Source organism: Canis lupus, chromosome 31, assembly GCF_003254725.2.
Source record: "Canis lupus dingo isolate Sandy chromosome 31, ASM325472v2, whole genome shotgun sequence".
NCBI lineage: Eukaryota > Metazoa > Chordata > Mammalia > Carnivora > Canidae > Canis > Canis lupus.
The window spans coordinates 13,018,788-13,032,570 of NC_064273.1; the positions used below are offsets into that span (position 1 = coordinate 13,018,788).

At 32.5% G+C, this 13,783-nt stretch overlaps 1 protein-coding gene across 5 annotated transcripts in view; it reads left to right on the top strand.

The window, feature by feature from the left end:
* USP25 (ubiquitin specific peptidase 25) overlaps positions 1-13,783 on the top strand; it is a 137,247-nt gene that overhangs the window by 39,260 nt on the left and 84,204 nt on the right. For all 5 annotated transcript variants that reach the window (XM_025450072.3, XM_035709188.2, XM_025450073.3 and 2 more), the window contains exons 4-5: positions 748-871; positions 10,775-10,937. In XM_025450072.3, coding sequence (XP_025305857.1) covers positions 748-871; positions 10,775-10,937 — 287 coding nt within the window. The remainder of the gene's footprint in view (positions 1-747; positions 872-10,774; positions 10,938-13,783) is intronic.

The window sequence follows — 13,783 nt, forward strand, 5'->3', positions numbered from 1 at the left end:
GACTATTTTCTTTCTAACAAAAGAAGTTGGTATCATGTATTTGTATATTTCTTTTTATGAAATGAAAAGTTTTTTTTAAAATGAGAGGACTGCATGTTCATTGAATATTCAGATGGTAGAGAAGTGTTTAAAATAGAAAGTGAAAGGCCTTGTTACTTCCTTCCTCTTCCCATAACTCTCTTCTTCAAAATTAACCACTGTTAACAGTTTAATACATTCTTCTAGTCTTTACAAAATATATAAATAAGCATTTATGTATTCATGGTCAATTAGGTTCTGAAGCATAATTTTTGAGATCTCAGTTATTATTATACTTTGTTAGTTAATGTCTGGGTGGTAGTATGCATGAACTGTAATGTGTGTATATTTGGATAAACTTCAGAAAGCATAAATGTAAATGTTTAATTATGGTGATTTCAATTTTTGTTGGTAAAGACCTGTTTTTAGTGATCTTTCTACTTGTTAGCTTTTCATCAGAGGCTTCATAGCAAACATTGAGATTCCTGTGCAGTGAAAAATATTTATGCTCTTTATGTTTTAGGCATATTTTGTAGGGAAGAGCATTAAGTTTTAAAATATAACCAATTTAAAATGTACTTTGCATTCTTTTCAGAGAGGCTCTTATGGAGAATTAAGTTGGTGCTGACTTTGGTTTGAAAGGATATATTGCGTATAGAATCCCCATGATAAGAATTACCTTCATTTTGTTTGACTTTTAATTTTGAGAAAGATAGTTTTGCTTTTCAGATGTGATTGATCTCACTGGAGATGATAAAGATGATCTTCAGAGAGCAATTGCCTTGAGTTTGGCGGAATCAAACAGGGCATTCAGGGAGACTGGAATAACTGATGAGGAGCAAGCCATTAGCAGGTAAAAACATAATTTGTATAAAATAGATATAAGTATTACTTATAATAGAAATAATAATTGGCTTTAATTTCAAGAGGCACAGAGATATATTTTGTTATTCTGAAGAAACCCATTAAGAAACTTTAGTATTGTTTTTATATTTTCTGTAACCAAAGTTTTCACATTCTAGTTCTGATTGATTTGGAGCTTAGATTTTTAGGATTTTGGAGTGGCATTATGAGGCATTAAATTTAGGTGAATATTTTAATACTTTTTTTATTTTTATTTTTCTTCCTCTAATTTCTTTTGGATACATTGCCCCATTTAGTTTGTAGTCATTTATAGCAGAGGTTAGCAAACGTTTTATGTAAAGGGCGAGTAGTAAATATTTTAGACTTTGTTGGCCATATGGTTTCTGTCACAGCTACTCAACTCTAATATAGACTCTAGTATAGTAGTGCCAAAGCAGCCATAGATAATACATAATTTAATGAGTGTGGCTATGGTCCAATAAATCTTGTTTTAAAAAACAGGCTGCCAGCTGGATTTAGCCCATGGGCCTTCATTCTCCATCTTCTGATCTATAATATAATAGTTTACTTACAGTTTTTTTTTTCTTAAAGAAATTGGGAAGATTCCAAAATGTGTGATAGAATGCATCTTTTGATTTAATAATGGAAACTTTTTAGTTTGAAACATTTTGATTTGTTGATGGGTCAAATAAAAATAAATTTGTTTTATCAGGAAACAATGTTGATTTTGAAAAGTCTTTAAAATATAACTATAATCTTCTAAACAACTCTATGGAGGTGTAGTGGTAGCTATTTTATTGAGGAAGAAATTGATCTTTTAAGAGGTTGAATGATTTTCCAAAAGTACACAGCGAGGGTAAATCTTATGACTCTAGTGTTTTTTTCCCAATAACACAAGTTGCTTGGAATATAACAGCTTTCTCAGATAATTTCCCTTACCATGGTATCAGTAGTATATTTCTTTCTAAGTAATCTGAGATTATTGTATGGCAGGAGAGGTCTCAAAATGCTATGTTTAGCAAAGGCACATAATTATTTTTAGTAATACTTTTTAATGTCTTTAAATGTTACTTTGGAAACTTCATAAAACATTGTATTAAGATGAGAAGGCTTAAAATTCATTGTCCTCTTCAGTTGGGTGTAATATCAGTTAATGCCAGTAATTCTAAATGAAAAAACAAAAATTTATGCATTATCTTTAGACATTGTAATTAGGCCTATTTTATGAGGGATTTAGAGAAATTGTAAAATTTGATTTGTCTCAAAAAATGGATTGGAATGAAATAATTGTCTTGAATAATTATAAAACTTGACTACTTATGCTTTGATCAGAAATATTTTAAACGTGAAATACGTGAGTTGGATTTCATATTTAAAGGAAATGATCTATTATATGTTAAAGAATATAGAATAGAATATATGCCATGATTCAAATCTTGTTTTTAAAAATATATGTATATTTTTGTTTAAATGAATTTATGTTAGTATACAAATAGAAAAAACTATGGAAGCTTATATACCAAATAGTGTCAGTAGTTTTATATCACATGTTTTTAAATTAAAACAGCATGTTGTAATTAGTTAATAAGTAAAAATAACTTGAAAGTTAAAGTATTAAAATTATTCCTAATCTGTTAAGTTTAATGTATTCATTACATATTGTTCTAGATACTCATTTGTGTCCAAATGGAAACAATATCTCTTAAGATAGTGTTTTTTATTATTGGTCTTCTAAATTTTAATATACTCTTAAAATAGTTAATACTTTATAAATATTTTTATTGTACATAACATGCAGATTTGGTGTAGTGTAATAGAAGTAAAAACTTATATTAATTTACTAGTACAAAATGTAAGTTTTTGTGGTGTGTAGATTTTATAACTTACAGTTAACAAAATGTTAAATATAAAATGTGCGGTTAATAAGACATGTAAATCATACTGTGTCAGAAGAAAGGAATGTGAGAATTCTAGCTAACCCTTTGGTAAAGAGATATTTGTTCCAGTGGGTTTTATTAATAGGCTTAGGATTCTAAATTCAAAAGGGGAAATGATGTATTTTTAAGAAAAAGTTTATATATCATGCTCAAAAGTAAATATAACTATTTATACAATACTTAAGTTCACATAACAAAATTTTGCCAAATTCCTAGAATCATTTGATGATAGTTATATTTTAGCAGACATACTTTGATATGTATTCATACATTTGGAATATAACATTATAATTATTTGAGTCACAGCCTATCTTTTTATATCTTACAATCTTCTGTTCAGCCGCTCACAAAATTATGGTGAAATTTCTTAAGAAATTGAATATTTTTAAAGTGTCCTTCTTAATATAATTACTCCTCAATGTCAGGATTGGATGTATTTATTATAATTATTTCATGGTTACTATGCTTAGATGGGGAACAAGTACAATATGGATAACTGAATTTGCTAATAAACTACATTGTAATTGATTTGTGTCTGTGATGTGTTTGTTGTGAAAATGACTTGCTTCATGAAATGACTTTGAATTAGTTGTGTAGAGGATCGGGCTAGATTTTAGTTAAAGTTGTTACATACAAATCTAGGTATTTCAAGAAAAAATATGGTGGTCTAAGAAATTTTCTGATGGAAACAGCCAGAGTGTACTGTTTTGTTGTATATAAATTATTTTAAGATCTTAGCAGTATTCCAGAATTAAGATAGTAAAGACTAAAATAGAACTACATCAGAGTGAAAGCAGGAAACCAAAGAAGTAAGTTCAGAACACTGAAAGTCATTTCTTGACGTGATATTTACTTGTGTATATAAACTTGAACTTCAGTTATGATATCCTTGTTGAGTATGGGAAAAAGAAGTCAGAGGCCATGGTCTGTGTAAGGTCTGGAGCTTTAATAAGAGATCATTTCCCTTATTAAGTGTTATGTCAAAGGGTGACATATTTACAATAAGAGTAGATTATATGTATCCTCCCCCTTCCCCCTTCAGAACCTTAGAGCATTGCAAAGACAGTTGCTCTTGCTCTTGCTCTGAGGGGAGCAATTAGAGGTGATAGGACTTGCCCCTGCAAAGTTGTACCATGGGTTCGCAGCTGAAATTTCTATCACTTTAGTAGTCTAGTAATTCTCAACTTGGGAAATTAGTTATTGTTTTTTTTTTAAGGTGCTAATTCTTTATTGAGGAATATAATATTACCAGGGAAGCAAAGATAAAAAGGGAATGAGAGAAAGCAAATTCAAGGGGATATGCTACTCAGCTTGCCACACTTATAAAAACAGATAACCAAACAAACAAAAATGTAAATACTGTTGATTGCTTGGTCACACTAAATGTCCGTAGGAGAATTTAGTTTTATATGGTGTTGGATTTATATTGTTTCTAGGTCCTAATGGAATCAAAAGTACGTTGTCTCTCTAGGAAGGTTTCTTTATCCTTGGCCTCAAAGAATCCCCTTCAGTAACTTTTGAAGCTCTCCTGGAACCACCTATGACAATTACCACACACACTTGGAAAAAAGTCACTATGAGGAGCAGCTAGAACAATAGGCAACAAAAATCAAGAAAAATGCACCAAATATTTAGATATTGTTATGGATAGAACTATGCTTTAGCTTTTAAAGGCAATAAGAAATAAGAAATACTTGAAAATATGACCTAACACATTTGAAAAAGAACTGAAAATACCTTTTGGAAATGAAAATTAGAATTACTAAAGTAAGAAAAGAAAACAGTATAGGCTTAATAGATTAGAAATAGCTAAAGAACATATTAGACTAGAGGGAGTATATAGGAGAAGAAATTCTACAACTTGTAACAGATAACTGAGAGAGAGTTTGAAAGACATGGAAAATAGTGAGTAGATTATCATAGTTTACTTGGTATTACAGAAGGAGAGGAGAGAGTGAGCCAAAGGCCAATTCAAGGAGTGAATCATTGAGGATTTTTCAGAAGTGGGGGGAGAAAAAAACCCTATAATTTTACAAAGCCCAACAAATCCTAGTCAGGAAAATGAAAAGAAACTCACCCCTAGGTTCATAATACTGATAACTCTGGAATGTCTAAGACTGAGAAAATCTTAAAGATATTCAAAGAAAAAAAAGTGAAATTATCCTTAAAATAGTGACAGGAAGGGTGATGAATGACACAAATTGACACAAGACTGTCAATTAAAGTAGTTGCCAGAATTCTATACTTGGTGGAACAGTTCTGGGTAGTCTTACCAGGGCATTTTTCTTTGTGATTAAGCTTCCAGTTCTGAAAGACTGAAAGACTACTTGTATAGCCCCCACTGCTACAAAAGCAGTATGTCCTATTCTGGTAGTTGTAATTTTACCCTTTTTTTTTTTTTTTTTTAAAGATTTTATTCATTTATTTAGAGAAAGCACAGGAACAAGGGGAAGAAGGGGAAGAGGGCAAGTGCACAGGGATTGGGAGAGTGTTTTCCCAGTTGAATGTGGAGGCTGACATGGGGCTTCATCTCATGACCCTGAGATCGTGACCTGAGCTGAAATCAAAAGTTGGGTGCTTAACCAGCTGAGCTACCCAGGCAGTTTTTTTGTAGTAATTTTCTACTTGAACCTGACCTTTCTAGAATGGTAGGTACAAGAGGAAAAAAAGGTATTTTTATAGAATTACAAGGGACTCTTTGTACCTCCCACTTTGGCCTGCATGGGCCACTGTAAAGGAACTGGGTGAGTAGTATGCTCAACCAACTAATCATCATCTTTACACTTTAAGACCATTCAGTCCAACAAAGAAATCCAGGTGTCTGAACTAGAGTTGAGTTTGGGAGCCACCTGGAGGGTTTCCCAGTCAGAATGGCCTGGAGTTGTCATTAGGGGAAAGAAAAAAGCATCATGTCCAGGAATGGTTAGGGTGGGATTCTAAATTTTCAACGTAGGTTTCTGTAACTCCCACCCATTTCACCCTAGTCATTACTTGAAAGCTATTGTGAGAGGAGGAAATTGCCTTGAGAAGACGTGTTGAATAGGAGTAGGTGAGGGAGGCAGTTACAAATCGTTTTAAGTTGATTTGTGAAAATAATTCAAGGGCTTAACAATATCAGATGCCTGCAGATCTTAGGAGATCCATACATAGAATGCTTCTTATTCCATTTTTTGAGTAGCTCTTATGATAAAAAGGTACACCATTGTCAGATTATAAGTGGTTTGGAAAAATTGAAAATATGAAACAGATTAGTTTCAAAGGCTGCAAGACTGTGGCCAGAAATGACTGATAAGACTGGAACAGCAAAATTGTAACTTGAAAAGGTGTCAATAATGAGGTACCACTGATAGTCCCAAGAAGGGAGTGAATAAGGGGAGAGGTAGGTGGTCAAAGTTTCTATGTGTCAAATCTTACAGATTTGTGCAGGAGTACATGTCTGACAGGCAGTGGTAGCCTCTCTTAATGTGTACTCAACATATGATTGTAGACATGTTGCCTTATTGGGTATGGTGGCAGACACAGCAGTGGTGGTCACTGGGGTAGTGCATACTGACTGAGTCATCCCATTAGAGAACAGGGACCACTGTATATATCCATCACAATGGCTAAAATGAGAAATATAGACAATACCAAGTATTAACAAGCATGTGGAATAATTAGAACCGTCACATACTGTTTGAGATAATGTATAATGGAATTACCACTTTGGAACACTGGGAATTTCTAATGAATTTCAACAAATACTATTCTAGTGCTGTTTCTATCCCTAGGTATAGACCCTTAAGAAAGGAGTACATTGTAGCTTTTTTGATAATAACAAAAAGCTATAAACAAAAGGACACAAAAGAGTAACTGCTGCGTGATTCCATGTATGTGTTGTTTAAGGACATGCACAACAAATTTATGGTGCTAGAAGTCAGAATGATGATTTTCTGGGAGGTGGAGAGGAAGGACATTGTTGGCTAAAAAAAGGGTATTAGAGAATCTTCTAGACTAATGGAAATTTTCTATATCTTGATCAGGGTGGTGATCATATGGGTGTATACATATGTAAAAAGTTTCACTGAGCTGTACATTTAAGATTTGTGTATCTTATCATGTACAGATTACCCTCTACAAAGTACTCTTTCCAAAAAAAAGCATGTTTTGAGCTATGTTTGATAATCAGCATGCAAAATTATATTTCTGTGTATAAAAAAGAATGATAGAAATTTTAAAAAGCTACCATTTATAACATAAAACTGTGAAAGTCCAGTAATAAATTTAATGAATATGCAAGAACTTACCAAGGAGAAAATTGGAGGATATCACTGATACATATTAATGAATATGTAATTAATTGGAAGCATATTGTATTTCACAAATTGAAGGACTGAACATAGTAATTTTTTTTTAGAGAGGGGATGCACAGAGCAGGGAAGGGCAGAGGGAGAAGGGGAGGGAGAGAATCTTAAGTAGGTTCCACGCCCATTGCAGAGCCCCACATGGAGCTCAGTCTCACAACCCCTGAGATCATGACCTGAGCCCAGAACAAGAGTCAGACTTTTGACCTACTGAGCCATCCAGGAGGACTGAACATCATAAAAATGGTCAGTTCTTCTTAAACTGACAATGGGTTTAGTGTTATCCTAATCATACTATAACTTTTTTTAAAAAGGATATCAACAAAACGATCCCTCCCTCCCTTTTTTGTCTCCCTTCCTTCCTTCCTTCTTTCTTATTTTCTTTTTCGTTGGTCTACAGCTTAAATAATATGTATATTTTTCAGTGAGTATGATGTTTCCCTAAATGTACTTAGATGATCTAAAGTGGGATGCTTTCAACTTTACAGCTATACAGCAATTTAAGTAATTTAAATAACAATTCAAACATAAAACTAGCATAAAAACCCAAAAAACAAAACCAGTACAATAAAAATTTAATGGGAAGGTGAACATTTATCATAAGTAAGTGCTTTAAATATTCCATATAGAGTGTGGAAAGAAAAGAGCAAAACATTATGTCATCCTTTTATGTTGCTGTGTGGTCATGACCAGTGTTGGGAAGATAAAGCAGGTGATGGGTAGTGGGAATTGCTTTTTGTTTTGTGGCTTTTGGGGTTGCCTCTCTCGGCATGCTATATTTTGTTATAAGCTTTTTCTGAGCTCTCTGAGATTTGTGTTGTTAGGTTTTTTTGTTGTTTTTTTCTCTATTGACAGATTTAATACTTGGATTTGTAGCGGTTGCATACTTTATACTTTACGCTTCAAAGCCTGGTTAGTATCAGTGGCTTTACTTTGGTGAGGTCAGGGAAGGAACCCTTAGGTAGCACTTGTCTTTATAGAAAGTTTATATTCATTTTGCGAATCCTGGACTACAGAAGGTAATGGGGGCTTGGAAATAGAGTAATATGTGAGCTAGAGGTTGGGCTTTTGCTAAAAAAAAAAGTAGCAAAAAGGTAGCAACCTCTAATATCTTAATCATCCATTTACTTCAAACATTTGTTGTGCCCCTAGTATTTATCATATATGCTTTAGGAATAAAACAGTGGGTTTCTACCCTTCACATGCTGACTAATAAATAATTTTGGTACAATATGATAAATGTATTTATGGTTTTTTAGGAGCCAGGAAGAGATGGTAGTAAACTTACTGAAGCCTGTTTTAAGTCCCTGGTGATACAAAACTGAACGCTCTAAATCAAGAAGATCACAAAAGTCATGGTGTTCTTTTATCCACCATCTTAAAATATGATAGTTCTGCCATATGATGTGGCTAAGGAATAAACCTGTTTCTTTAAAACTCATATTTTTGTTATAATGAATGATGAGATCTACCATATGACTGAATTGAATATGTCTTTTATATATGACCACTGGTGCTAATTCTATTTTCCTGTTTGTGGTATTCTTGCTATTTTCCCCAGAATTCGTGGCTTTTTAATTTCACTAATCTCTAATTACCAAGGTGGAAATAGGTTTCCCTTATTTATACTCTTAAATATATATAATCCCTGCAAGAAGAACAAAATTGTCAAATGAAAACATACATTATAAAAGTCAATGAAAAATATATACCTTCATATATACAGCAATCTTTTGTGTTTTGACTTTTGTATACTTTGTATTAACTTTTCTCTCTTGAGCATAAACGAGTTGCCTTATACAAAATCAGTTTGTTCCAGTTTATTATTATTATGCCGAACTGTACAACTTGAACAGTAGGAAGTCTTTCAGGTTGCCTTTTTGACTTTTTATCTTCCCCTTACGTTCTTGAAAACTTAGTAGCAGTGGATGTTCTAGATAAATTCTGATTTTCTTCTGCCCCAATTCACCTAACTAAATATCTTCCAAGGAGTTATTATACCTTTTAGCGGTAAATAATTTACAAGAAAAAGCCTCCTAGGGGCTGTGGTTGATGTGAGAGCTGAATTTTGGACAGAGACTGCAGCTAATGTTGGATCACCTTTAATAGTTACAGAGGTGTAAACTGTTCATTTTTAAATGTGTGAGTTTACTTTGATCTTTGCATTATAAGATATACCATGTGGTTGTTACCTGCTATTTTTTGGGATGTGGTTTCATTGATTCCCAAAGAATTTATCCTGTATTCACAGTTATTTTAAGTAATGATAAGTTTGAATCCTACTCCATTATATCTAACATCATGTTGAAAATAATGCTGTTAGAGATAAAAGTATAATTTACTTTTTCTCCATAATTAAGGAATATAGCTATATTAATTTGACATTAATCTGATAGGGCATTAATCTGATAGGACATTAATCTGATAGATTAATATCTGTAAAATAAAGATGATATAGCATGAATGAGGTTTTCTTAAGCCAAAATGTTGGAAAAACTTATTCTTGCTGAGGTTTTTTTTTTTTTTTTTTGAGGTTTTTTAAATTAACACAAAATCAATTAAGACACCCGAATATTACTTAATTAGAGTAGTGAATAATACATGTTTTGAACAGGCAAAATGTTTTGTTAGTTCAAATATGGGAAATGAGAATTTTCCAGCATGTTGCAGTATGCTTAAGAAGAACAACATGCAAATGCTACTTTGAGCAAAGTAGCATTATTCTTGCCATGTTTAGATGTATTTAAGATGTTGTATAGGTCAGCTTATTTTGAAGAGATAAATCTTTAAAATTTCTGGTATGTATGTAGGTCAACTTTTGGGTAAAGAAGTAAAAACATAAATATTCTCTTTAGTTAGCTGTCATAGAGTTATAGATCTCTAGAACTGAAAGGAACCCTAGAGTTTACCTTAGCTTTTTAATTTTTACTTATATATTCATGAGAGACACACACACACACACAGAGGGAGAGAGAGGCAGAGATACAGGCAGAGGGAGAAGCAGGCCCCATGCAGGGAGTCTGATGTGGGACTCGATACTGGGACTCCAGGATCACGCCCCAGGGTGAAGGCAGCGCTAAACCACCAAGCCACCCAGGGTCCCCTAGTTTTTTTTGTTTTTTGTTTTTTGTTTTTTTTTTAATAGAAAAGGAAATTAATGCTCATAGGAGTGAAAGTGCAGTTTGTTCAGTTTTTAATGTTTTCCTGATGATTCAAAGCAATTGTTATAAGAAACCAGTCACTTGTTATTTTGTAAATATTTGCTATAGTGATTTCTTAGAAAACTTACCTAGGTGCTGTATTCCTGGTACTAAACCTCAAATTTATTCAAATACAATTTAATATATTTTCTGTTTTATAAACTGTTTCTTTGCATTTGAGATTTCCTTTTTTCTTAGGAAAAAAGGCTGCATGTCTCTTATTCTGTTTGGCACTACTGTATTCTTAAAACTAACTTCTACTTGAGTAAAGTTAGTGTTTAATAGTATTTCCCCAAATACATTATCCAGAGCTTAAGAACTAAAATCCTAGGGTATGGCACTAAATTAATACCTTTTTTTCTTCTTCTTCTTTTTTTTTTTTTTTTTTATCATTTTTTCCCCATTGCTTAAGAGTTCTTGAAGCCAGCATAGCAGAAAATAAAGCGTGTTTAAAGAGAACACCTACAGAAGTTTGGCGGGATTCTCGAAATCCTTATGATAGGAAAAGGCAGGACAAAGCTCCTGTTGGACTAAAGAATGTTGGCAATACTTGCTGGTTTAGTGCTGTTATTCAGGTAAGGATCTTGACATCTTACTTGGTGGGCATGATAACAATGGAAAGTGGTTGTGTGTTGTGTTTCTTTCAAGTTGTGTTTCTTTCAAGTTGTGTACTTTAAACATAAATGCAGGCAAGGTTTTCATATGCCCTTCTAACAAACTAGTTTGTAGATTGTGGTACTCCTCACTTCTCTCTTGTTCTTACCCCCCAGTATGGGGTTTTAACAGTGGAGTACTGCCTATGCCTTTCACTTACTTGGGATTAATCTCTCCTCCCTCCCTGCTGTTAGGAACTGTTGTCAGAGTGTAAAGAGTGAAAAATGTTTTTGTATGTAATTCTCTGCACATTTTGAGAAGGAGATAACCAAGATATGAAATCAGAACTATTTTTTTATTAATCAAATCAGATTTATTGTATATAGTGGAATGTTCTTCATAAAATTATAGTCATTTACATACTCTCCTTAATAAAAGGAGGCATTTTGTTTGAGGAGAGTATAGATTGACATAATTCTCGATGCATATGTGAGAATGATGTAAAGAATGAACACTGATAATCAAAAGTAACGCTTTTTTTTTTTAATTTGGAAGGTCCTTATGAAATGTTTCTTGAGACCCTTATTCTAAAATGAAAAATGTTTATATGCATAGTTATGCATCTTAATGTGGATTAGTTTTTTTTTCAGTTCTTTTATGAGATAGGACTATTGTAATAATTCTTTGTCATTCTCAGTTAGACATTGATAATGTTATCCATCAGATTACGAAGCATTAAATTAAATGATCTCTTTAAAACGATCTGTGATTAACTCTTAATTTTTATTGCCCTTTAGGAAAAGATTTTGTTTAATTTTCCTAATAGTTGATTTGTAACTTACTATTTAGTATTCCTAATGAGTACTATTTAAATAATTTTGTATGCCATTTCTTTTTATATTCAAATTATCTTTTCATTCTCTAGCCTTCCAAGCCTGGATGTATGATGGCATATGCATCTTTGTGATATTAAAGCAACTAACTGATTATTTAGTTCATTTGCTATAAGATTGTTAATTGTGTTCTTTAGGTAATTAATCCGTAGTTTTAATTTTTTTCTACTTCATTGTTATAATTTCCAACTTTCCCTCTACTTTTTTATTTGGCGCATAATACCAATTTGATTTCCTTTAGTTTTCTAGATTTGTGTCTCACTCTTTAATATTCTGTGGTGTACACTAGTTAGTAATATACTATTTTGTTTTCCAGGCTATTAAAATGTTAGGGAATACTTGAATTAATATAAATCTGTAATACTACCTTTGTTCCTATCCTTGATTAATTATTCATGAATATTTAGATATTCAGAATATCTAAAATTTTATTAGTCCTTTGTCTTTATTTGCACTGTTACATTTATTGTCCAATTTAAATTTCATGATTTAGACATTATTTAAAAGTATGAAACAAGGTTTAAGGCTGTGATACCAGTCTGTATGAATACACTTTGCTTCCTGTGTTTGGATAAGTAGATGCTATCTCTGCACTGTAACGACCAATTAATGAAGCTCATTGATTGGAAACCTCTTAGAAGAAACTACTTGCAAACAATCAGTATTTGTTAATTAGAATAGGTGCTTTTTATTTTTCTACACTGTATTTTAGGAAAGGTTTGTTTGAAAGAATTAAATTCATTCTAACAGAAATGAGGTTAATCACTTTTTGTTTTCATAGGATAAACTTCTTTCAGTAGTTTAAATTAGAAACAGTTGTACAGGGATCCCTGGGTGGCGCAGCGGTTTGGCGCCTGCCTTTGGCCCGGGGCGCGATCCTGGAGACCCGGGATCGAATCCCACATCGGGCTCCCGGTGCATGGAGCCTGCTTCTCCCTCTGCCTGTGTCTCTGCCTCTTTCTCTCTCTGTGACTATCATAAATAAAAAAAAAAAAAAAAAAAATTAAAAAAAAAAAAAAAGAAACAGTTGTACATCTATTTCTACTCTAAGTGGTGTTTGCTGATCTTAGCTCTTTACTTTTCAAATTTTTGGTGTTTTTTGGTGGGAGGAGAATGGAATGGAAAAAATTGCTTGTCCTGTATAAAATTTGAAATAATTTTACTGATTTCTAAATTTTACCTTAAATTAGTGGCTGTTTAACTGGTAACATAGCTTTACCACACTCCTAACATAGGTTAAGTATTGGGTTCTTGGGATTGTTGTTACTATTATATTTTTTTATTTTTCGGAAAAATCTACATACCTAAGAGAAGTGACTTCTAGGCTTGAAAAGCTTGAGTTATAGTGAAGTGTTAGATCATTGGCTTTGGGTATGCGAAAACACATTAAACTTCAGGTTTGGGAAAATTGTGGGTGGGAAGAAAAATTGTCAAAAGATCACTTCAGGTTTTTTTTTTTTTACTGTAATTTTACTGTATTCTAGTTTTTAAGTAGCTTTTTATTTTCATCTCTAATAATTAAAATCTTTTATTTTTTTCATTTTGTGACATTATTGTTTAAATCCACAGATACTATCTGAGATGTAAAAGTTTATCATCATAAATGGAACTTTTCACCTATGAAAGAAAAGTTGGGCAGGAAATCTCTGTTAGTGTTGGAAGTTTCTTATTGTATTTTCCAAAGTGAATTGGAAATTGTTCAAACTATGACGTAAATGTATTGTAAAGTTTCAATTACAAAATTTTCTCAGGGATGGAGTTTACTTAGTTGGCAGGACTAGTGTGAAATAACTGGGACTTCTTTTCCTTGTAAGTATATCTGCCAATTATAGAAAATTACTTGGATTATAAACCTTTAACTACAGAATGAGTAGCGGGGTTAGGCTACAGAGGATACAGCTTTATACTTGTTTTTTTTTTTTAGGTATTGGGAC